At 38.5% G+C, this 27,538-nt stretch overlaps 1 protein-coding gene across 1 annotated transcript; it reads left to right on the top strand.

Annotated features, from left to right (window-relative positions):
- The first annotated feature begins 22,024 nt into the window (after positions 1–22,024).
- On the top strand, positions 22,025–25,672 carry LOC131021584 (uncharacterized). Its single transcript, XM_057950843.1, has 10 exons — positions 22,025–22,524; positions 22,721–22,907; positions 23,016–23,149; positions 23,257–23,369; positions 23,516–23,639; positions 23,772–23,921; positions 24,040–24,192; positions 24,493–24,572; positions 24,676–24,725; positions 25,352–25,672. Exons 1-10 carry the CDS (start codon positions 22,123–22,125, stop codon positions 25,489–25,491), a joined length of 1,533 nt encoding a protein of 510 aa, XP_057806826.1. The 5' UTR covers positions 22,025–22,122; the 3' UTR covers positions 25,492–25,672.
- The last annotated feature ends 1,866 nt before the right edge of the window (positions 25,673–27,538 follow it).

The following is a 27,538-nucleotide window of genomic DNA, read 5'->3' as shown; positions in this document are numbered from 1 at the left end:
AATTTAAATCAAACAAATAAAGTGGATTAATCAAGTGATAAAGGTGATTTAGGGACTAGGCATCAATGGATTAACAATTAGACTTCAAAGTAGCTCAATATTAGTCTTGACATTCTTATTTATCTAGAGTGATCTCTCCACTAGTTCTAGCCCCCTCTCGGACGACTAAAACGGTAGTTTACGGGTCATAGTTGCCGTCCCCGGTTAATTTGTAACCTATAACTCCCAAAAGCACAAATGATCAATAAACTCTCACCCAACTCTCAACCTCCCGGTTTATTAAGTCGATATGTTTCAAGCACCTAATCTATTGTAATCATCCTCTCCCGATTCAAATTACAAATAAGAAATGCATAAAGAGTGGCCAACATTTCATTACTAGGGCTTGAAAAGATAATGACAAGGAATTAATCAAGACATATATTGAGCAAACAAAATATATCCATTACATCATCCATGAGCCTTATCCCCAAATCAAAAGAGAATTTAGCTTACCATGTTCACAAACAACATACTTAAATCAAAGAAATACATATATGAAAGAGAGAGAGTAATGAGTGACAAATCCTATTAATGGGCTTTCTCCAATCTTCTAACTTCTCTCATCTTCAATGCCTCTTCAAATGGTAGGTGTGAGTATTAATGGAGGTAAGGGTTTAGTATGGAGGATTGGAAAAGATGGAATTTAGTGTGTGTTGAATGATATGAGAAAGAAGGGAGAAAAGGGAGAAAAGAGAGTTGTGGGGCTAAAATTCGCGTCTGGGTCCACAAAGGGCAAAAGCCCGCCTTTTCCCCGCGGTCGCGGTGACCACCGCGGCCGGAGCCCACGGCCGCGGCCCGGACCGCGGGTGCTTCCCAAAAATATTTTGGACTGTCGATGCAAGAAGCCGCGATCACCCCCACGGCCGTGGGTGGGACCGCGGTCCAGTGTTCCTCAGCCACGGCCAGCTGCCGCGGCCGTAGGGTCCTGCGCAGCCGGCTTTGGCAGCTCCGTTCTCCCTCGTTCGAGCTCCGATTCTGGTGTCGTCCGTTCTCACGGATTCCTCTCAAGACGTACTTCAATCTCATGTCTCCAAAATTCTCCAATTGATCATCGCTTTTTCCTGAAATCACTCCAAAAGCTACACCAAGCATCAAATCTCAACAAAACTCGAAATTGGGATACAAACACATATTAACAATCAATTCGTGGGGAAAAATGACAACAATTCATGCGAAAGTGAGGTACGAAAACCATGTTTGTCAGCAAGCAACTGATCACTAATTTCTTAGCAACAAAAACTGCAACTAACACAGGCAATTGTAGCAAATAATAAGCAATCGAGTATCGTATCCACAGATAGAGCTGTCAAAATCGACCTGGCCCGATGGACCGGCCCGGTCCGCCCGAGTTTAGGGCCGGGTTGGGCTCTAAAAAAATAGGCCCATAAAAAACCGGGCCTAGAAAGCCCGCCCAATGAGCCCGCCGGGCTGATCGGGCTTTCGGGCTAAAAAGCCCGGGGATTTCGGGCTTTTTGGCCCGCCCAAAATAAATAAATTATTATTTAAATTATATATTTAAAAATTCATAAATTATAACATTAAAACCTAAAAAGTAATTTGAATCCTGATTTTAGTTGTTAACTTATCTCGACCTTTATCATTTGGTAGTCAAAACAAAGCTACACAATAGGAATTAGGAGATTTGATCCTAATAAGGAGATTTCTTCCCTCAGTCAAGTTTGGGTTCGCATATATAATATGCCCGCTGAATATTGGCACCCAGAGGTTTTTGCGGCCATGGGACGTACGTTAGGATTTCCTATCAAATTGGATGGCGCTTCGGCGAATCGGGAAGTGGGAAGTTTTGCTCGATTGCTTGTTGAGATTGATTTGTCTCTTCCTTTAATTGACTCTATGACAATTGATTGCGATATTACTTCCTTTTATGTGGAATTTGTTTATGAACATTTGCCTCGCTACTGCTCTCTATGCAAAATAACAGGCCACGTTCTCGATGAATGCAAGCGGCTTAAAATCAATGCCGATGGTAATGATTCCAAGCAGGCTCCAACTAAGGAAGGCAATAATCAGAGGACGAACAAGGATGCCAATATGCCAGCGAAGGAAGTCAGCAAACAGGTGTTGAATACTTTCAAGCCTCCTGCTAAAGTTAGTAACTGGAAGCCTAAAGAGCAGCAGGAGTCTCTGGCCACGGGAAAAAATCAATTTGCTAGTCTCGATGTTGAGGAGGGGGAATTTTCGGTTGAAGAGGAAGCGGATAATCCAGAGCGACATGACACGCAGCCTTTGCCTAAGGGGCCGTTTGAGGATCCTCACCCCTCGGCGTCCCTTTCACATCGGGAACCATTTTCGACGGGTTCTGGTGGGCAGCCTGTTCTTGATGCCCGACCCAGGTCTCCCTCTTCTGCGGTGATTCTACATCAGGTCCTCCCTGAGGCCCAACTTGGGTCGTCTTCCTCTGCGGAGACTATGCTTCAGGTCCCGCAATCGGATCTAGCTTTGGTGGTGATGCCAGGAAAGGCGATGATGGAGGATTCTCCCATTCCTCGCGGCCGTGGGCGCCCAAAGGGTTCTACCAAGAAGGGGAGGGTTTCCGATTCCTCTATAAAGCACCGGCTCCGACGTATAATCAAGAATGGTATGGATATGAGTAAGAGTCGTGCGGATGGTGCCGTTTTGCAGGGCGCAGGAGCACATATTGTGCCAGTGGAGTTCTTGAATAAAGTCCAACATGCTCAGGATGGAGGTGCGATTCTACAAAATTTTGTGATTCATTCTTCTTCCGACGCTGCTCGAGCTATGTCGGCGGTGGTTTCTAAAAGATGTGGAGATATGTTGGACGACGACGACTCTTTGGATGAGGATGAATCTCTAAATATTTTCTCATAGTTTAGGTGTTTGTTTTCGTTTACCCGTGGTTTCTCGCGGGTGTTTAAGACTGCTTTTGTTTTGACTCTTATTTTTCTTTTTTTCCTTTCTAATAAAATTTCTATTTCAGCAATAGGAATTAGGAATAGTGCATTCTGTATTCCTTATTTCCATTTAGACAATTCTCTAATTCGAACCAAACTTTAATTTATAAGTAGTCTAATCTGCATTGTCCATTAAGTTAAGTAATGAAAGTAGCAAACATTCTCTTAATCCTAGTGCATTATTAGTCAGTGAATAAAATCCTTGAAACTCACCATTCACAGAATAAAACCTTAATGCTAACTGCTAAGCATATATTTTAACTATTTTTGTCACAATTTTGTTTTTAAATATACTCCCTCCGTCCCCAAAATAAGTTCCTCTTTGGGGACGGCACGAGTTTTAAGAAAAATGGTAAAGTGTATTGATAGTGGAAAAAAATATGTTATAATTAGTATTGAGAGTGATGAAAAGGTGAAAAAGTGTTATAATTAGTATTGGGATTGGTGAAAAAGTGAAAAGTAAGAATAAATAAAGTATTATTAGTGGTGGGGTAGTTGTCCAAAAATAGAAAGAAAGAAAGATGAACTTATTTGGGGGACGTCCCAAAATGGAAAAAAGAGGAACTTATTTCAGGGACGGAGGGAGTATAAATTATGGGCCGGTTTAGCCCGACCGCCCGATGACCCGAGAGGGGCTGGGCTGAGCCTAGAATTTTGCAGCCCGATTTGATTTCGGGCCGGCCCGGCCCGACCCGATAAAAGACAAAGCCCGATGGATTTGGACCGGGCTGGCCCGACCCGTACCGTTTGACACCTCTATCCACAGAGACTGTAAAACCGAAATTACTTTAGCTATTCCCTAAACAGACACTCACAGTAGACAAGCAAAACAAATAAGACGGTGAATCAAATACTAAACTTAATAAAAAAAATCTAAACAACAGAAAAACAATGATAAACAAATCAAATATTAAAAGTCTCTGACCCTAGGGATGTACTTTTAGTAATCAATTACATGCATTTAATCTATTGATTCAATTACCAATTTAATCCAACCCTGATGAGAGATCACACAACTATTCACAAGCTTCTCTAACGAACACCTATGAAAGTAGATTAATTTACCCCCTTCACATTCAAGACTCCAAGGAATAAATTAACTCTCAAGCGTACACAAAGAATAGCTCCCTATAGTTTCACCTATCCCATTCAAGTGTCAAGGCTACTACTATAACATGCATTCCTGAATCGGCTGAACAATTATCGCATTCAAGACTCAAACTGAACAGCTAGACATGTAAATTATTGGCCAAATAATTCACAAGAAATTAAGCACCAGGAATCATGAATCACAAGTTGGAGGGCAAATTGATATCAATAAATCAAACATACATAATTAATCAGCTATGTACAAACCATAGGTTCAGATGAAAGAACTAGCTGGACATCATAAAATAAAATAAAAGCATAAATAAAATAAAGCAATTGAAATAAATAAAATAAATAAAACCCGGAAGAAATTCTGGATGAACAGCTTGAATCTTGAATCTTGCGGGAAAAGAAATCTAATCTATGAAAGCATTAAAATCCTAAGTCTAAAACTGAAAAATATGAAAAGAGGTAAAGAGATGTGAAAAGATGTGTCTAATAGGTCAGGGAAAGGACCTATATATAGGCACAAGAGATAAATACAGTGTAGAACTCGAAAATATAAAAAATCCGAAAATTCCCGAAAATTCGGAAATTTCCGTCAACACTATTCACTGCTGTGCGCGACTTTCTTGTTTTGGCCATAACTTTCTTGTCCGAACTCCGATTTACGATCCGTTTGCGCTCACGAACTTCTCTTGAGACGAACTACAACTTCTATTTCTGATAATATTTCCAAATTCCATCTCGAAAATCCTGTAAAATCTATCAAAGTTCGAGCAAGAATCATATTTTACAAGATAAAGCAATTTAAGCACAAAACAATCATCCAACACTCAATTTCCTATAAAATTATCATCAAATGAACACTAAAAACCATGGAAAAATGAGTGTTATCAACTCCCCCAAACTTAAGCCATTGTTCGTCCTCGAATAATGAGAAGAACACAATCATAACACGAATGGGTAGAATTCTAGATCATAGATGCCTCATAAAAATTAAAGAATGATAGAATTATCAAATCTCCAATAATCAAGCATAAAATTCACCAATAAACACAATCTATAGCAACATCAACCTTGACATTCCAAACAATTGAATCTCACAAGTATGTGTTTCACTCAACTCTCAATTTGATGGAATATATAGGACGTGTATGCTCTCATCGATTTCAATGCAATGCAGATCACTTACCATAAGCTTGCCAATCGTCTACAATCTCCATCGCTAAAAGTGTGTCAGGACTAAGATCAAAAAGGTCTTTTTCTTTTTGGGTTATAATGTAGGGACATTGGTTAAGGTAGGGAAATATAGGCTAAGTGACTCAAAATAATTAAGAACACCAACCTTATAACTTCACAAATCAAGTATAGAATAAATTCCATCTTCCTCCCAACTATGCCACCATAATCAACACAACTCAAGGGATTTAATCATCACAAAGCAGAACTAAACACTCTTTTATGCTCTCCATTTATTTCCAACACACAAAGTCGCTTCTCTAACAAATTTTCCAATATACACTCGACTTTACACTTTTTTTCTTTTTCTCTTTTTTTTCTTTTCTCTTTTTTTTTCTCAACAATTTTTTTCTTTTTCTTTTTACAACTTTCTAGAGCTTATAAGAGTAAATAGTAGCACAATGTCATCCCTTCTTTCTTCATGGCCCATTATGATATTCACCACACAAAGATTCCCATATACTACATCACCCACTATCATCCGGCTAAAGAATAAAAGCTAAATAGGCTCAAAGTGGATAACAAAGAATATTTTTTCTTCAAAGACAGTGTTTGGGATAATAATGTGGTTAACAAAAGATGGCCTAAAATCATCTCCTAATCCTGGGCACAACAGCAACCTCGACACAGAAACCATGGCAAGTTCTAGAAGATCACCACATGCAATGACAAAACTCACAACAAAGAATAAACTGTGTATGATAAACATATATAGCTCAAAATCTCACAGGTTTATTCAACGTCTAAAAGTCAAGGTCAAAATCACTCTAGAATTATGCAAATTAGTTCCAATTATACTTAAATCATCAAAGAAAATCAAATTCAATTTTTTTTCCACAGAAATCATCATTGACATCTCACCAGAAATCTAAAGGAGCTAACAATCACACACCACCAACCAAGCAAGATAAAACAAAAAAGCCAACAAAAAAAACAAAATAAAAGTGATACGCATATCTACTCTCACCCCCTCCCCCAAACTTATTACAGAACATAAGTTCAAAAATAAGTTTGGAGGGATGATGATATGTGTGTCACTACTCACAGAAACACATGCTCCATGGTGGTGGTATGAACAAAGCGCGAGTTCCCGCATCTTCCAAGCTCAACACTGCATTAAACTCCCAAAACAAAAAAAAACAAAGAAAACAAAGAAACAAAAAGAAACTAAAAAAAAAAAAACAAAGAAAAACAGTTGGGTTACCTCCCAACAAGTGCTTAATTTAACGTCTAGAGCTTGACGATACCTCAAAAACTCATGGAGGTCGGAAACAGCACTCTAACCATTGGAAAGCTTTTCTACTCTTGGGTGCCCTCTCCACAAAAACACTTCTCTTGGCTCGGACATCCTCCACAAGCATTGCCCCCTTCTCATTCTTGTTCCGAAAAATCCGAAATTTCACTTTTTTCTTCTTGGGGGTATGGGTTTTCAAAGACCCCCCATCATGCTCCAAAAACAAACACATCTCAAAAGTCAGAACTTCTTTTGGCTTTGGAGTTTTTTTCTTGGCTTCATACTTGGGCAGCTCATTCTTCTCAACCTCTTCATCCTCCAAATTTGCTAGAAAACTGTCAGCCAAATTAATCACTTCATTCTGGGGAACTTCCTTTGGTGGAGGTTTCTTGAAAATCACAGTTTCCCCATAGGCTCCCAATGTCATCGTCCCCCTTTGCATATCTAGCTTTGCTCCACAAGTGGCAAGGAAAGGTCTCCCTAACAGCAAAGGCATCTTTGGATCCTCCGGAATATCCAACACTACAAAGTCGACTGGGAAGAAAAAATCACTCACCTTCACAAGCACATCTTCCGCAACTCCTAGAGGTTTAGAGCAAGACTTATCAATAAGCTGAATTGTCTTGTTGGTTGGCTTCAAATTCCCCAGCTGCAACTTCCTATAAACTTTGAGAGGCATGACATTTATGCTTGCTCCGGTGTCACACATCACTTTCTCAAACAATGACTTTCCAATCTTCACAGAAATATTGAAGCTGCCCAGATCTTCTCTCTTTGGAGGCAATTGATACTCCTTCACTGCGAGCACCTCCTCAAATTCATTGAATGCACTCTTCTTTTCAATCACAGCCTTCACAATTTGCACCTCATTTGGCTTGTTTCTCAAGATCTCCACAGAAGGAATATTCACAGCCAGCTTCTTAAATGTCTCCAAAAATTTGGAGCTTTGCTCATCTAATCTTGGCCTCGGGAATGGAAGAGGAGGAGAAACAGAAATACCTTCATCCTCAGCTAAATTATCAACCACCCGGATGGAATGACATTGCTGATTTTGCTGAGGCTGTTGATGTTGGATCTTCGGATTGAACTGAGTGTTGCTAGGAAATTGGCCTGGCTTGTGCTGTGCAGCTGCTTGGTTGGCCATCTGACCAACTTGAGTCTCCAAAATCTGCACTTGCTTGGACAGTGCTGAAAAATTATTCCCCATATTTCCCACTTGAGACTCCAAATTAGTCATCCTTGAATTAACAGTTGTCTTCATGCTAGACACCTCTGTTAAAACTTGCTGCATCATATCCTCCAATGATACCTTCTTCGGCTCATTTATAACTCCTCCGCTAGACACAGAAAATCCAGGTGGAGGTTGCAAAGCATTATTCGGATTGCCGTAAGAAAGGTTAGGATGCGGGCGCGCTCCTGGCTGGAACTGCTGCTGACCCTGCTGAAATTGTTGATTTCTGCCATACATTCCTGGCTGTCCTCGCTGGAAATTCCCATAATTTCTGCCATTCACATAATTGACATCTTCCATAACTGACGGATCTATCACAGCTTGCTCAGGACGTCCAACATTCAACTCACCAAGTTTTGTAGTCAACTCTGCCAGCTGTGTAGCCATTGCTGTCTGCTGTGTAGCCATCGCTGCTTGTTGAGTAACCATTGCTGCAATAGGATCAGAACTGGAAGCAGCTGCAACCTTCTTCAATTGTATTCGCTCAGATGGCCATTGGTAGCTTGTAGAAGCCATACTATCAATAATGTTCCATGCATCAGAACTACTCTTCTGAAGTAGAGAGCCACCTGCAGCTGTATCCATGTGCATCCTTGTACGCTCCCCGCAGGCATTGTAGAACATTATCACTAGCGTGCCTTCATCAAATCCATGGTTTGGGCACTTTCTGAGCTTCTCCTGATACCGTTCCCAAGTCTCCGCTAGCTTTTCTCCATCGTACTGCTGAAACTGCATGATGTCCATCTTCAACTTCAATGTAAGGCCAGGCGGATGAAACTTGCGTAGGAATGCATGAGCCAAATCCTCCCACACGATATTATCTCCCAGCTGCAGCGTATGATACCACGACTTCGCCTTATCTCGCAGTGAAAAGGGAAAAAGACGAAGACGGATAATGTCATCAGGGACACCATTCATCTTCACCGTGCTACACAGCTCCAGGAAATGCGCCAGGTGCGCATTAGGGTCTTAAATCGCTTGTCCACCATATTGGCTCTGTTGGACCATCGTGATCAAACCCGTTTTCAGCTCAAAGTTGTTAACGTTCACTCTTGGGGGCTCCTGGTACACATATTGTGGTATGAACGCTTCATTGATGGCTGGTTGTTTCTGAGCTTCTCTCGTCTCCTGTGCATCAAGCAGCTTCTTCAATTGCTCTTGCAGAGCTCGAATTTGGATTTGCTCTGGAGTAGCCATCGTTTCTGTCTCAACTTGATCGTTCTGCTTCTTTAGATTGCGCAAGGTCTTGTTGATTTCAGGGTCAAACTCAAAGAGAGGATTCCCGTGAGATCTTGTGTTCATATGCAACCTACAGAAACACAACTTATAAAAGTTAGAAAAGAAAAATAAAAACAAAAAAAACTTGCAGTACTATAAAGTCCTATTGGAAATATTAAAGCAAAATCTAAACAGTCCCCGGCAACGGCGCCAAAAAGTTGATCACTAATTTCTTAGCAACAAAAACTGCAACTAACACAGGCAATTGTAGTAAATAATAAGCAATCGAGTATCGTATCCACAAAGACTGTAAAACCGAAATTACTTTAGCTATTCCCTAAACATACACTCACAGTAGACAGGCAAAACAAATAAGACGGTGAATCAAATACTAAACTTAATAAAAAAAATCTAAACAACAGAAAAACAATGATAAACAAATCAAATATTAAAAGTCTCTGACCCTAGGGATGTACTTTTACTAATCAGTTACATGCATTTAATCTATTGATTCAATTACCAATTTAATCCAACCCTGATGAGAGATCACAGAACTATTCACAAGCTTCTCTAACGAACACCTATGAAAGTAGATTAATTTACCCCCTTCACATTCAAGACTCCAAGGAATAAATTAACTCCCAAGCGTACACAAAGAATAGCTCCCTATAGTTTCACCTATCCCATTCAAGTGTCAAGGCTACTACTATAACATGCATTCCTGAATCGGCTGAACAATTATCGCATTCAAGACTCAAACTGAACAGCTAGACATGTAAATTATTGGCCAAATAATTCACAAGAAATTAAGCACCAGGAATCATGAATCACAAGTTGGAGGGCAAATTGATATCAATAAATCAAACATACATAATTAATCAGCTATGTACAAACCATAGGTTCAGATGAAAGAACTAGCTGGACGTACATCATAAAATAAAATAAAAGCATAAATAAAATAAAGCAATTGAAATAAATAAAATAAATAAAACCCGGAAGAAATTCTGGATGAACAGCTTGAATCTTGAATCTTGCGGGAAAAGAAATCTAATCTATGAAAGCATTAAAATCCTAAGTCTAAAACTGAAAAATATGAAAAGAGGTAAATAGATGTGAAAAGATGTGTCTAATAGGTCAGGGAAAGAACCTATATATAGGCACAGAAGATAAATACAGTGTAGAACTCGAAAATACTGAGAAAATATAAAAAATCCAAAAATTCCCGAAAATTCGGAAATTTCTGTCAACACTATTCACTGCTGTGTGCGACTTTCTTGTTTTGGCCATAACTTTCTTGTCCGAACTCCGATTTACGATCCGTTTGCACTCACGAACTTCTCTTGAGACGAACTACAACTTCTATTATGATAATATTTCCAAATTCCATCTCGAAAATCCTGTAAAATCTATCAAAGTTCGAGCAAGAATCATATTTTACAAGATAAAGCAATTTAAGCACAAAACAATCATCCAACACTCAATTTCCTATAAAATTATCATCAAATGAACACTAAAAACCATGGAAAAATGAGTGTTATCAGCAACGTAACAGGAGCAATTAGGAGGATTCAGAACCCAGGAGGGTACAGTTGGAAGTTGACTCCGCTAGGGGTGAAGAGCGCGTACTAGGAGGAATTCAATGTAATCGAATTTGTAATACATATAAATTTATCATTACATATTGTTAAAATATTATATATTAATTTAACCATTTTTTTCAACAGAAAGAATATGTTTGGGACCCTGAGGATGAGCGGGATGTGAAGAAGATGTGGGAGCACAAGGCACATACTAGGTACAGTGACACCTTAAATGACTTGAAGAGTAAGCTCAGGGATAGGACTGAGGCAGGGCAGACGATGGAAAGACCCTTAGGCATGACTGACGATTTCTGGACTGGGCACCAGGCATACTGAGCGCAGGAGGATGTTCAGACGATTTCTCGGTGAGCGCGTGCGAACCGATTGTTTGAGCCCAATGGACCCGGTACAGGGATCAGCAGGCACGTTGGAGGGTCTCAGTCTACTCGTATCCTACAGCAGAGTCTGGTTAGTAATTATCAATTAAGATATATATATATATATATATATATATATATATTATCACAAATAATAACTTATTTATCTTCTATACATGCATGAACAGAGCTCGTAAAGTGGACTACCGCTGACTGCACAAAACTATAGCACCTTCCTCCGTCTCCACACATACTCGGATGGAAGTTATGTGACAGAGAGGGCTGGGAGACTTGATGTAAGTGTTTAAGTTTATTCAAATATTAGTAATATATAGTGAAATGTATTTATTTTCTAACAATTATGCATTGTTATTTATGAATTAAGCGGAGATTCATCGCATTGCTCAAGAGACAGGACGAGATGACCTGAATGAGATTTACTTGGAGATTGTAGAACCCGGGAGGTCACTGCGGTACAGTACGGCACTGGAAGTGCCGGTGTGAGCCAGGTTAGTAGGGGGTCTACTAGTAGCACTGACACTTCGGGGATGTCTCAGCAGATGTATGAGACATGGATCTTCACGCTGGAGGAGCGGCTACAGAAGGCTGAAAAGGACATGGCAGCAGAACGAGCAGCACGTCAAGCCCTCGAGAAGCGGATGGCTATGTTCGAGCAGTATATGATGCAGTCGGGTCCTCAATCCCCTACTGATTAGGTCTCCGATCCTCGGTCCATCTTCCTGATTTCTATGTATTTATATTTTGTTGAACTATTTATTTCATGTTTTGGAACAACATTACACTTGCACTTTATTTTTACATTTATGTTTTGTTGAATTATTTATTTCATGTTTTGAAACAACATTGAACTTACCTATGTAACGTATGCAATTTAGTTAGATTGAATTCAACGTATGCAATTGAGTTCAAAATACATTACAAATATCAAATTAAAATACTTATGGAGTATAAGCTAGAATAATAATAATAATAATAATAATAATAATAATAATAATAATAATAATAATAATAATAATAATAATAATAATAATAATAATAATAATAATAATAATAATAAATAAATAAATAAATAAATAAAATAAATAAATAAATATTTTTTCGAAATAAAAAATACTAACGGAAACGAGACCGATCCGTAATTTACAACATCTCTTGGATATCATCTCGACATATTCTAAAGTTATGAATGTATGATATTGTATATTGAAATAAAGTGAAGGTGAATACAAACGGATCTGTGGAACGATTCAAGGCGCATTTGGTTGCCAAGGGTTACAACCAAGGGTATGGGATAAACTACATTGAGCGTTATACTAAAGCTGAACCTAGCCAAGTTTGCAAATTGGTGAAGAGTTTGTATGGGATCAAACAAACATCTCGTGAATGGAATATTGAGTTTTGTCCCTTCATTATTAGAGATTTGGGGTCTGCTCATTATTTCCTTGGGATGGAAATTGCACGAGGGCAGTCCGAGACTTCTCTTAGCCAAAGGAAATATATTTTGAATTTACTTAAGCCTGTAGGGATGGTTGGTTGCAAGTCGGGTGGGATTCCTCTCTCTCCTAGTTGTAATCTCGCCAACGATGACTCAGATTTACTTGATCAGCCTGAAGCATATCGTTGTCTTGTTGGTTTTCACGTCTATCTTGGCCGTTCTTTGATCTCTTGGAAGTGTAAGAAACAATCTATTGTCTCTCTATCCATTGCCGAAGCTGAGTACCGGGCCATGAGTGCCACAGTTCGCGAGCTCCTTTGGCTATCTTATCTGCTTAAGGATTTTGATTTACAGTTCGTTGATATCTTCACAAAGTCTCTTCTCAGTATTGGTTTTCGTTTTCTGCTTTCCAAAATGGGCACGGTAGACCTTCACCAGCTCCAACTTAAGGAGGGGTAAAGACGCATTCAGTAGTGCATCAACAATATTTGCAGTCAGTTGGTGATTAACAATAAATCTGGAGCATTGATCTCTACTTACATATGAATGGTGGAGGTTAGCGTGTAAAATAAAAGCGCTATAGCGCGTAGTTAGGGATGTCAATCTAGCCCGAAACCCGTGGGCTGGCCCGATTAACCCGCTGTCCGAGAGGGTTAGGGTTGAATATTTTCAACCCGATAAAAGTTCCAACCCGATCAACCCGTAACCGAATAGCCCGGCACCCGATAGGGTCGACCCGACTAACCCGATGGGCTAGCCCGAAACTCGAGTACTTAACATAGAATATTTAGATATAAAAAATAATAATAATAAAATATTATAAAATCTCATCATTTTACTTTTCTGTATTTTTGAGATGCTTTGGTTCTATGAGTTCAAACTATTGTTGGATATTTTATTATTTTTTTTCTTTAACAAAATTGAACATTTTATTGTCACCAACTTATTTTATATGTTATGTAATCTTGATGTTTTTTATAATATCTCATATTTTCTTGCTATATAATTTATATCTTTAATTTCTATGTATATTTTATACATTATACATTAGATCATTAAAAATAACAAAATACAAATGATTATTTTATTTTTACGCCTTTAAGCCAATTAGCCCGATGGGCTAGCCCGAAACCCGAACGTTTAGGGTTAGGATTGAAGATTTATAACCCGAAAAAATCTCCAGCCCAATTAGCCCGCACCCGATTAATCCGGAATCCGATAGGGCTGGCCCAAAACCCAGTGGGTTGACCCGATTGACATCCCCACGCGTAGTATAAAAACTCAGTAACTTTGATTGTAAGTTAATTGTACTCCCTCCGTCCTGCCGAACTTGAGTCCTCTTTCTTTTCGGGTTGTCCCAACGAGCTTGAGTCGTACCCTCTTTTGGCAAAAATTAGGAAAATTAATATCCTAATTAAAGCTACTAATTACATCCTTATTTTTTAACCCATTTTCACTTTCCCTCTTTAAAACGCATTGTTCACAAATTTACAAAAAAAAAAAAATTAATTAATTATATAGGTAATAAATTTATATAAAAAAAATAATTAATGATTAATTTAGATTTAATTAATTTAAATTTTATATTAAAAAATAATTTAAAATAATTAATTATATAAATAACTACTTAACCACAAATTTACAAACATACTTAAATAACTAAACAATAGCTCAATTCTCATGCCCAAAAGAAACACCTCAAGCTCGACGGGACAGAGGGAGTATAAGAAAACATAAGTCTCCTTTTTGGAGCGGTTACTACAAATTATCATGGGACATTTGCAAAAATGCCCACATCCTTATAAAAACTTGTAAAATTGTCACTTTCATAAACAAAAATGGGCAATTTTACAAGTTTTTATAAGAAGGGGGCATTTTTCCCTATTAACACAATTATCATCTCTCTCATTTTTTACTTTCTCTGTCTTCAAATATGATAATTGCGTGAATTCTACAAAAACAAGCAAGGCACAAGCCAACTTCTCCTTCTTACTCACAGCCGAATCGCACTAATATTAGAAGTAAGCAAAACAAAGATGAGTGGGAAAACTTGGTCAATGGATGGCCATTTACTAATAGGGAATTGATTGGAATTCTGATCTATGGTAAAATTTAATTAAATCAACAGTTCAGTAATTACCGCTTCAAAAAATATGACTAAATCTCTTTTAAATCAATACTATACATGTCATGTTTGACATAAATATTGTTGGGAAAAGTGGTGAATAAATATTCACGAGTGTCCAAATAAATGACACTTGCACAGCGGAACCAGGATAATTCTTTTTCCTCTTGCTGGATTACAAAATGGGATCCAAACCAAGAAAAATATTTGGTGCAAAATATAAGAAAATATGAGACAAGAATTTTTACGTGGAAAACCCAAATTGGGAAAAACCACGAGACCGTAGTCTAGAAAATCTTCCACTATGTATATAGTAGGCTTACAAAATTCTCCCTACACAAAATAGGGGAAACACAAAACTCAAGTTTAATAACTTGGAAAACACAAGAGGACTGAGCTACTATTTTAAGAGAGATGAAAAATCCTATGATTTTTCCTCACACTTTTCTTCTCTCAAAAAGCACTCACCACACTCTCTCTTGTTTTGCCTCACACTTCTCGCACTTCTGCACACTTTCATTCTGCAGAACTCACCTCAATTTATAGGTGAAGTTGAGCTGCTAATTGTTGACATTGAGCAGCAGCAATTGTTGAAGAATTTTGGCTGCATATTTTCTCCTCATCCAGCCGCAATTGTTGATGGAAAAAAGTGCAACAATCTTGCAATGTTTCCACAGCCATTGTCAATTTTGATGGCTTGTGGACCATTCCACATAAAGTGGAAATAATTCAACAAATCTCCCCCTCCACATTATGTGGAGATTCAACTAGACCTGCTTCACGTTTGCAGATCTCAAACTTATCTCGGGGTAAGGACTTGGTAAATATATCTGCACCATTCTCATCGGTGTGGATCTTCTCGAGCTGCATTAGTTTCCTTTCAAGTGCATCTCGAATCCAGTGATATCTCACATCAATATGTTTCGATCTCGAGTGAAAACTCGAATTCTTACTCAAGTGAATTGCGCTTTGACTATCGCAGTAAAGCACATACTTCTCTTGCTTCAAGCCCAACTCTTGTAGAAACTTCTTCAACCACAACACCTCTTTGCAAGCTTCCGTCACAACAATGTACTCAGCTTCCGTTGTGGATAATGCCACGCATTTTTGAAGTTTCGATTGCCACGAGATAGCTCCCTCTGCAAGTCTCATCAGGTATCCCGATGTGGATTTCCTGGAATCTATGTCACCAGCCATGTCTGCATCCACATATCCTTCAAGTAGAATATGGTTATCACCAAACTTCAGACAAAGTTTAGAAGTACCTCTCAAGTACCGAAATATCCATTTCACTGCTGTCCAATGCTCTTTTCCTGGGTTTGAGAGAAATCGACTTACCACACCAACTGCGTGAGCGACGTCAGGTCTAGTGCATATCATAGCATACATTAGACTCCCCACCGCAGAAGCATATGGAATCTTTTGCAGTTCTTCCTTTTCTGTCTCACTTGTCGGGCATTGTGCTGAGCTTAGCTTCATGTGACCCGCAAGTGGAGTGGCGACTGGCTTCGACTTGCTCATTCTAAATCTTTCAAGAACTTTCTCAATATATTGTTCTTGAGATAACCAGAGCTTCTTGCTCTTCCTGTCCCTGAAGATCTTCATTCCAAGGATCTGCTTAGCCGCGCCTAAGTCTTTCATCGCAAAAGACTTGCTTAGCTCTTTCTTCAGTTTATCAATCTTGCTGGCATCATGGCCTACAATTAACATGTCGTCAACGTAGACAGACAATATGATAAAATCACCTCCTGCGAACTTCTTGAAGAAAACACAGTGATCTGAGGTGGTCCTGTTGTAGCCATGGGTTGACATGAAGGACTCAAACTTCATGTACCATAATCTGGGAGCTTGTTTCAGGCCGTACAAGCTCTTCTTCAACCTGCATACAAGGTTCTCTTTTCCTTTGACTTTGAAACCTTCAGGCTGGTCCATGTAGATTTCTTTGTCTAAATCTCCATGTAGAAATGCAGTCTTCACATCAAGTTGCTCGATCTCCAGATCCAAACTGGCAGCAATTGCGAGCACCACTCTGATTGAAGACATCTTCACCACTGGTGAGAAAATCTCTTCAAAATCAACACCCTTTTTCTGACTGAAACCCTTCACAACCAGTCTCGCCTTGTACCTTGGTTGTGAGCTATTCTCCTCAGCCTTTAATCTGTAGACCCACTTGTTTTTCAGCGATCTCTTGCCGGCTGGCAACTTCACTAAGTCATAGGTGTGATTTTCAACTAAGGAGTTCATCTCCTCCTTCATGGCTTCTAACCACTTCTCCTTTTGGTCATGCGCCATGGCTTCTACAAAACTCTGTGGCTCTCCTCCATCAGTGAGCATTACATACTCATGTGGGCTATATCTGGTAGAAGGTTGTCTTTCTCTGGTAGACCTTCTGACTGGAGGGACATCATCTTGTACAGGTGGAGTCTGATCGTCACCTGCTTCATCATCAATCGGATCACCATGCTCCGATTGGGTATCTCCCCCGTAATTCTGGAGTGTCGGTGAAGGAACTGGATCTAAGTTGACAGGAACTTCTGAATTAGATTCAGGCTTTTCCTTTGCATCATCAGGAACTTGATCTTCAAGGAATACAACATCCCTACTTCTGATGACTTTCCTGTTAACTGGGTCCCATAATCTATAACCAAACTCTTCATGAGCATATCCCAAGAAGATACATGGTTTGATTTTATCATCAAGCTTGGATCTCTCATCTTTTGGAATGTGAACAAAAGCCCGGCAGCCAAACACTCTCAAGTGTTTGTAAGACACGTCTTTCCCGGACCAAACTCTATCTGGAATGTCATTACCCAGAGGAGTTGATGGAGAAAGGTTGATCAAGTCAACTGCGGTCCTCATAGCTTCACCCCAAAAGGATTTTGGCAGTTTGGAGTGCGACAGCATGCATTTGATTCTCTCACAAATTGTTCTGTTCATCCTTTCTGCCACGCCATTGTGTTGAGGGGTCTTTGGGACGCTTTTCTCAAGCTTGATACCATGGTTCCTGCAGTGTTGCTCAAACGGGCCTTGGTACTCACCGCCGTTGTCTGCACGAACACACTTCAGTTTCCTTCCCGTTTGTCTCTCGACTTTTGCTTGAAAATTCTTAAAGACCTCCGACGTTTGGTCTTTGGTTTTCAAAGCAAAACACCAGACTTTCCTCGAAAAATCGTCAATGAAAGTGACGAAATATAGTGCGCCACCAAGAGTTCTGTCTTTCATGTAGCACAAATCTGTGTGCACCAAATCAAGAGGTTGAGCTCTTCTTGAGGGAGAGAAGCTCTTGAATGCAACTCTGTGTTGTTTTCCGGCCAAACAATCAACACAGGTTTCCAAGTGCATTCCTTTAACCTCAGGGATGAGGCTTCTTCTAGCCAAGATCTCCAGACCTTTCTGGCTCAGATGCCCAAGTCTCTTATGCCATATCTCAATGGAGGAATTTTTGACGACTGCATTCACCTCTCCATTGGACAACGTTGCATGCATCATGTAGAGAGAATTTTGCTTTCTACCCTTTGCTGCAATTAGAGAGCCTTTGATTAGCTTCCATTTTCCTTCGCCGAAATGGTTGATGTAGCCATCATCGTCGAGCTTGCCAGTGGAAATAATATTGAGTCTGATATCAGGAACATGTCGGACATCTTTTAAGATAAGCTTACATCCAGTGTCAGTAAGCAGGACAATGTCTCCTATACCAGCAACTTCTGTCACACCATGATTGGCCATTCTGACTTTGCCAAAGCTGCCACCGGTGTAGGATGCAAACATATCACGATGTGGTGAAATGTGATATGATGCACCCGAATCAACGATCCAGTCTGTTTGTTGGCATGACGAACTCACAAGAGCATCATCGCAAACTACGACAACATCGCCATCAGTTGCAACTGCTGTTGTGTCTTTCTCAGCATTTTCATTATTTCCACGCGCTTGATCTCTTTTCTTCTTTCTGCAGTCTCTCTCATAGTGGTTTGGACCACCGCAATAATGGCATTTGAAGTCTTTTCTGGGTTTAGACTTCCCCCTGGATTTATCTCTCGAGTATTGAGAGCCTTTACTTTTACTTCTCCCTCGATCTCCGTTTTCAGCAATCATCGCCTTTGTCTCAGAAGAACGTTCTTGATATTTTCTTCTGGATTCTTCATTAAGAAGACAATCTTTGACCATCTGCAAGGTCAGTGCTCCACCTGGAGCCGAGTTGCTGATTGACACTACAAGAGTGTCCCAACTGTCCGGCAACGAACTGAGTAGCAATAAAGCTACGACTTCATCATCAAGAGAAATCTTCATGTTGGTGGATTGGTTGATAAGACCCTGGTATGCATTGAGGTGCTCCGTCATGTTGGCACCCTCCGCATATCGCAAGCGAACGATTTTTCTGATGATGGAAGCTTTGTTTAAAGCATTTTTCCTTTCAAACATAGCTTCCATTTTCCTCCAAAGAACGTCAGCTTTTTCCTCATTAGCAAAATGATGAAAAATACTGTGTTCAATGAAGCGCCGGACGTAACCAACTGTTTTTCTGTGCATGATGACCCATTCATCATCACTCATATCCTTTGGTTTGGCATCATCTCCATGTAAGGGCAAATAGAGATCCTTACAATAGAGAAGATCCAACATGCTTGGCTTCCAAATTGAGTAATTTGATCCGTTCAATTTGAACATACCACCAAGCGACGACGATTCCTCCATTTTTAATCCGCCTCAGAACCAAAGTGGCTCTGATACCACTTGTTGGGAAAAGTGGTGAATAAATATTCACGAGTGTCCAAATAAATGACACTTGCACAGCGGAACCAGGATAATTCTTTTTCCTCTTGCTGGATTACAAAATGGGATCCAAACCAAGAAAAATATTTGGTGCAAAATATAAGAAAATATGAGACAAGAATTTTTACGTGGAAAACCCAAATTGGGAAAAACCACGAGACCGTAGTCTAGAAAATCTTCCACTATGTATATAGTAGGCTTACAAAATTCTCCCTACACAAAATAGGGGAAACACAAAACTCAAGTTTAATAACTTGGAAAACACAAGAGGACTGAGCTACTATTTTAAGAGAGATGAAAAATCCTATGATTTTTCCTCACACTTTTCTTCTCTCAAAAAGCACTCACCACACTCTCTCTTGTTTTGCCTCACACTTCTCGCACTTCTGCACACTTTCATTCTGCAGAACTCACCTCAATTTATAGGTGAAGTTGAGCTGCTAATTGTTGACATTGAGCAGCAGCAATTGTTGAAGAATTTTGGCTGCATATTTTCTCCTCATCCAGCCGCAATTGTTGATGGAAAAAAGTGCAACAATCTTGCAATGTTTCCACAGCCATTGTCAATTTTGATGGCTTGTGGACCATTCCACATAAAGTGGAAATAATTCAACAAATATGACTGCATGGAAAAATAAAAATGACGTTGTTTCATACTACTAGACATGTTAAAAATCCAATCTATTTTTTTTTTTTTATGTATTTAGCCTCCTCTCAATCCTTAATTATCTAATCAAAATTGCAACAACAAAACATTGGATTTCTTTGATTTCATCTTGTCGAAATTTCTTGCGATTTCTTTTTGTCAGAATGAAATTGCATCTAAAACAGCTAAATATTCGATTTTTTTATCTTGTTATTAATGAATAGAGAGATTCCTCCATAGAGAAGCTCGGGTGACACAAGTGGTCATGAGATTCTTCGATAAAGAGGGCCAAGCCATAGATTTGGATATATAAGATTTCATATGGCTATTTTAAGTATAAAATTTGGTCGAAAAACACTCGAGTATGCAAAACCAAAATCAAAATTAATAATTATATAATTTCACGGTGTGTTTGCTAGGTTAGATGTGGGCTGATTAAATAGGAAAAGTGGCATTTTCGGGCATTTGGTACGCGACAATTCTTTATTGGAAGGCCCGAGTTTACGCGAAAGCCCACCCCAATTTTACTGTTTCAGCAAGAATCTAGATACGTCGTTGACCCTCACTTTTGTTTTTTGTGGTTTCAAAATTACCCTCTTATTTCAAATTCAAAATCGAAAATACAAAGGTCCCCCAATTTTAGGGTTCGCAGACATTCAAATCGAGGGTTACAGTGATGCCACTTTCAGCACCTTATTTTGCGGCGGTGAGACCTAAAGTATGCTTGGCTGGGACCATCCATTGAGTTATATGAAATTATTTATACATTATACAAAATGCAATTGCGATGGTAGTGTATGAAACGCAATACGTTCGATGAAATGCTTCTAACTTTCATATGGGATGTCGAAACCATTTCGAGAGTTGTCAATATCTGTTTGGGGAAATTCGGAATTTACTAGTTGACGTTGAGCATTCGTTGCTTGCTTTCCAAAATTTGATTTTAGATCCCTTTTAATTTTTGTGTATATTTTTTTAAATTTTTTATAAAAAATTACTACTCCCTCCATCTCTCAATCATCACACAAAAATACGAAAAAGAAAAATGGAGGGCACACGTGGTATTATAAGTTATATATGGAAATACAACTGTAATTTCGCGACAATGTCATGGTCCAAAACATATCTACCAAACACCTTTATTATCTAATCCGGAGTTTTTTTTTTATGTTGACTACCAAACCATTACGTCCCGAATCTAATCAGCCTTAAACTAAGCAATTTTATCCTTATTAATCAATCCCCCATTATCCATACTAATATACCAAGCACGCTCAATATAAAATTTAAAATTAACGTGTAAAATGAATATTGAAAATTTAATAGTAGTCATTTTTATGTAATTAACCCTAAATTCTAATTGTATCATTTTTAATATTTTTATCGTAATTTGTGTTAGTTTCTTTTTATTTATTTATTCACAATTAAAAATAAATATGGGAAAGTAGTCATAGTTTGAGATCATTATCTACATAAAAGTGAAAAAATTACAGCTCACACTGATGAAATTGAATTCAAAACGTTAGATAGAGCTAGGAATGACAATCGGGTACGACGGGTACGTATAGTGACTATCCATATCCATACCCACGAACTAAATGGATAGTGGTTTTTAACCACGAAACTATCTATGAATATCAAATGGTATCCAAACCCGTCACCCGCGGATACCCGCTACCCGTCGGGTATCCACGAACCCGCTATCCGTCGGGTATTCGCCACTCGCTATCCGTCGAAACCCGCCATCCACTATCCGTCGGATACCCGCCACTCACTGTCCGCCGGATACCCGCGAAATAAAATTTAATTATAAATTTATAACAAATTTAATGGATAATTGACGGGTATTTCACGGGTAATTGGCGGGTATTTTCGCAGATATTTTTCGCGGGTAAACGGGTTTCACGGGTATGGATAGTAAGTATCCAAACCCATACTCACGAACTAATGGATAGTGAATTGCAACCATAAAACTATTCGTGGATATCAAATACCTCTCAAACCCACCCTAATAAATTCGGATTTTCGCGGGTATCCATTATACGCGAGTAAATTGTCATCCCTAGATAGAGCAGAGTCTTTGAATAAGTCAATTTTTTGAGTAGCTTGGTCAGCCTGTTATTGCATTAGTTATTGTAACAGTCTCTTCCACAGCTGAACTCTCTCTCTGTAAGAAATGGCCGATTTCAAAGCTACTCTCTCTCTCCTAATCTTTTTTGCTGTACTCTCCTTCTTCCCACCAACGCTCTCCTCGCTGCCCGCTCCTCGCCTCTCCCGATCATCAAAATATGCTCCCCGCTATCTCGGAAAATTCCCTCGCTCCAACTATTCGGCTTCTCCCACTTACCGATATGAGACTCGCTACTTCGACCAGAATCTCGACCATTTCAGCTTCTCGGAGCTACCCAAATTCCGCCAGCGCTACCTCATAAACACCGAGCACTGGGCGGGCCCTGACCACCACGGCCCCATCTTTTTCTACTGCGGTAATGAAGGCGACATCGAGTGGTTTGCCGCCAATACTGGATTCGTCTGGGAGATCGCTCCTCGTTTCCGCGCCATGATCGTTTTCCCTGAGGTATTATTATCTGCTCCTATTTCGACCAATTTTACATGTGCAGTCGTAGTTGTTAACATAGGAATTTTGATTTTGGGTATTGATCATGCTTTGAGGAGATGAATTTTCATTAGGGCTCATTTGTGAATTTTTAAAATTTTGGTATCACGTAGGATTTAGAGAAAAGTAATTGTTCTAAGAAATTTGAGGTGGGCAGCATCGATACTATGGAGAGTCGATGCCGTATGGCAGTCGGGAAGAGGCGTATAGGAATACGACGACATTAGCCCATTTAACTGCTGAGCAAGCGCTTGCTGATTTTTCTGTTCTCATCACTGAGCTCAAAAGGAATTTATCGGCTCAGGCTTGTCCCGTCGTGCTGTTTGGTGGATCATATGGTGGAAGTATGTATTCTTGTGTTTGAATGCCATTGTTTTTTTCGTTGTAGAGAATCTTTAGATGAGAAGCTTTTTGGTTCATGTAAGATCAGCTATAGATTCTGCTTTGAACAGTGTTAGCATCATGGATGCGACTCAAGTATCCCCACATTGCCATTGGAGCTCTTGCTTCTTCAGCGCCCATTCTTCAGTTTGAGGATCTTGTGCCTCCGGAAACATTTTATGATATTGTTTCCAATGATTTTAAGGTAGGTTTTCACCTTTTTAGTGGTCCTATCACTTCAACAGATTATGGTTGATAACTATTGGTGTGTGTGTTCACGTCCTTACCTCTGTTCATTAATTTGTTTGGCAGCGTGAGAGTGTTAGCTGCTTCAATACTATAAAGGACTCTTGGGATGTAATAGAATCCGAGGGACAGAAAACGAATGGGCTTTCATTCTTGTCTAAGACTTTTCGATTTTGCAAGTATGTGCTGCAAGTTTCTAGCTCGAAAACTCTTCCTTTTCTCCCCTAAACAGTTCACTAATTACCTGTATCTGGAAACTGTTTCCTTTGTGATCTTTCACTCTTGGTGATAGTTCTTGAGTTTGACATTGAATTTGAATTGCCAGGGAACTCAAGAGTGCTGGTGCTCTTTCTGACTGGCTATATAGTGCTTATAGTTATTTGGCAATGGCAAATTACCCATATCCAGCTGACTTTCTAATGCCAATGCCTGGAAACCCAATAAAAGAGGTTCGTTTGGCTTTAAATCTGAAGTTTGACTGTAGCAAGTTCTGTATAAATGTTTTTATTGATCAAGCTGATCGGTAAAAGGGAACTATGTTTTCTTTCCTAAATGCTTACCATCGTAGCCTTCTTGGTCAGGTATGTAGAAGAATTGATAACTGTCCGGATGGGACTAGCATCTTAGAACGAATATTTGAAGGAGTAGGTGTTTATTACAACTATACTGGAACTGTTGACTGCTTTGATTTGGATGATGATCCTCATGGGATGGATGGGTGGAATTGGCAGGTGCAATTTTTTTTTTTTTTTTTGCAATATGATTCTCTTGCTTTCTCTCATCATAAAACTCTATACTTACTTGAAAGTACAGAGTACGAGAATATTAATGTTTTTCTATGTTTACCAGGCATGCACTGAGATGGTCATGCCAACGGCTACTAGCAGGAACAGCATGTTTCCAGAATCCAATTACAATTACACTTATTATGAAGAGTGGTGTTTGGAGGATTATCATGTCAAACCCAGGCCTACTTGGATAACTACTGAATTTGGTGGGCATGTATGTAATATATGAATTCCTTATCTGCAGTTAAATCTATTTATCAATATAATATCTCTCTTTTCACGTAATTGTCCTAAACTGACAGGACCTTGAACTATTCTGAGAGGGTTCCATACTAAATAGTAATTGGAATTTAGTATGCTGTTGTCTTCTAACTCAAAACCCCCCTATCCTGATGAGTCCCTCACTGAGCTTTTGTTGTTTAAGGGTTTCAATTTGAATCAATGCTTATAAGCATTCTACCACCACAAATCTGATATATTGTTTTTTGACTCTTCCATTTTCTCCGTTACATAGGGATTTAAGCATGCCTTGGAAACCTTCGGGAGCAACATCATATTCTCAAATGGGTTATTGGATCCCTGGAGTGGTGGCAGGTAAAATCTGATATATTGTTTGTTTGTTTGTTTTTATACATTTGCCATAACTTAACATGAATTCACTAATAAATCATTAACTATGATGAATAATTTTGTGCAGTGTTTTGGAAGATGTTTCTGAAAGTATTGTAGCTCTTGTTACGGAAGAAGGTAACTATGACAAACCAGTTTTATGTTGATTTAGTTGGCACTTGGGAATGTTACAATTAATGTCTTATACCTTCTTCTTCGTTAGTGTTGCAAATGAGATGATTGTGGGAAGCAGTTGTATGTTGATACAGTCAGGAACGTTAACAGTTATACTTTGGGAGATAGATGGATCAATAATACATAGGATTCAGTATCCAAAGGTGTAAATGATCTCACAGGTTCAAAAATAATTAATCCATTAAAGTTTGTGGTATGTTATTTTGATCCTTCCAAGGTATCACTGAAAGTAAACATCATCCTCTTAATGCATTATACAATCTGGCTCCTAATTTAACCATAGGTTTCAGTGGAACTTTCTGACGATTGCTAAAAATCTACTAAAACTGGATATAGTTCACCATCTTTTTCAAGATTTTTAGGTGTCATCGAGTTCTATACCAGAACATTCATCCAAACTTAATGAGGTGTGTGTTGTGCATTGTCATTCTTTTCCCAATGTAGATCTGATTGAATTTAACAATCTGCTGCAGTATTTGAAGTACTAAACTTTGTGGCTTGGATTTAGAAAAGAGAAGAAGCCCTTTGTGCTTCTGTAAAATGACCTCTTTCTTTTGATTGCTGATTAGGAGCCCACCACATAGATTTGCGTCCATCAACGGCCGAAGATCCCGATTGGCTAGTGGAGCTAAGGGCAGCTGAAATCAAGCTGGTTCAGGGCTGGTTAGATGAATACTTGGAGAGAAAGAGAGCAGTTTTTGACATGTGAAAAGCTCTTAGTTTTTACCTTTTCTCTCCTAGCAATCTCTCTACTCAAAAGCAGTTTGTTTTATTAGCTAATATGCTGTCTCTGTATAATTTCACTACTTCCACGAGTTGGAAAATATTAGTACATCAACAACCACCATTTTCTTAAAATAAAGTACAATGGTGATTATTCCTACTTTTAATAGTTCATTGCAGATATAATTTGCATTCAGGAACAGTCAATCTTTTGACGAAGAAGGTATGTTCTAGAATCCCTGCAAAGGGATAATGACTGTTCATTATTCCTACTTTTAATAGTTCATTGCAGATATAATGACTGTCTCTGTATAGGGGGTCTCATTGGAGCGGCCCCTATATATATATATATATATATAAATAGTACCTGTCTTATACTTTGATAAAATATAATTGGGCTTTATAGCTGGTTTGGTTATTCATTGTAAATTTCAAATTTACATGAACAGAAACAAGAAAAGGATGGAATAAAAGAAGTCACGAACATTTAGCGATCTCGAATATGTAGCTAAAAAAAGTAATGAGCTATCAGATCTTCTAATTTTAAAGTTAAACTAGAAAATGTCAATAAATTTGAATTCAGTAATACATATATCTAACTTTTCAAATTCAAAAGTATACAAATTATAAAAATTAAATCTCTATAAAAATTAATTATAACTTACAAACCATACAATTATTAAGAGTATTTCCCTGTCAAATTTCTATTGAGTTTTCTAGTCATATCTATTTTTTGTTTTCCGTTTTATATAGATCTATCTATATGATCCATCATCTAAATTAAATATCAAGAATACAAAATTAAAATCTCGTTCCCGCATGATTTGGAACAATTAATTTTATGATCAACCATGCAAGAAAATTTATTGTAACAAATATAACAATCCAGTATATATGAGCTATTAAGCATATTATACATGTACTTCTAAATAAAGTAATAATCGTCAAACGGCTATCTATTGTTAAATACGCTTCAGAAATTAATGACGCTGCATCCTTACTCACATAAATATTTAGCTCTTTCAATTTTGGTATTAGCTCACAAATCTGCTAGGTCTTTAAGTAATGGGTTTTTATTAAACTTTACTAATATTCTGTCAAAGAATAAAAACGATTAAAAACACCCATGTGAAAACAAAAAATTACCTAGAAAGAGGCTGCTCAAGAATGTCACACAATTCATTTCATATTGTTTCCCTAGAAAAGACTAATTAATGATGTATTTTAAAAATTAATCCTTCATATTGTTTCCTTAGAAAAGACTGATGTAGTTGTTTAAAAAGGGATTGACTTTCTTGTATGTACACTCTCTCTAAACTTATTATAATCAAATAAATTAATTTATGGTGACATCATACGTGTTTTGAATCAAATTTACATGCATTTATATACCACCATTCTTTGACTTAAGGAAAAAAGGGTTTTATCTCGATCACAACTGTTCCTATACCTTTATGGAAATATCTTACCTACACTTTGGGCAATACACTTCTATGTTAGGATCATGACAAGTGGAAGGTTTTAATTGGTTAAATTTGCTAAGTCCCATACAATATTTTGTTGACCCCTTAAAAATGTTTAATTGCATAAAAACCCCATTTACTTTGCACAAAAATCAGAATAACTCCAAATGTTTTCATGCACCCCGCGCTTCGCCAAAAATGGTATCAGAGCGGGTTTTAATTGAGGAATTATATTATATTTATTTTATTTTATGATTTTACCTTTGGGATTAACCTATATGGGAGGAGACTCCATTAGAAAGATGGATCCGGACGAATGTCCGAGATGTATTGTACAGGAAATTTCTTCAAGATTTGGAGAGAGAAACGACTCGTCTTATAGACGATCTCAACTGGAATAATCGAGCCCTCGTGACGAATATCCGGCGAGGAGAAGATGCAGAAATTATTCGTGATATCATCACGGGTATCCAATCATACCATGAGACTCTCGTGGGAATCGTCGGAATAAGAACGGCGATTGAACGAACCAGAGACGAGGCACATCAGTCACACGACTGATGGAACCAA

Source organism: Salvia miltiorrhiza, chromosome 4, assembly GCF_028751815.1.
Source record: "Salvia miltiorrhiza cultivar Shanhuang (shh) chromosome 4, IMPLAD_Smil_shh, whole genome shotgun sequence".
NCBI lineage: Eukaryota > Viridiplantae > Streptophyta > Magnoliopsida > Lamiales > Lamiaceae > Salvia > Salvia miltiorrhiza.
This window is presented reverse-complemented; position numbering and strand designations above follow the sequence as displayed.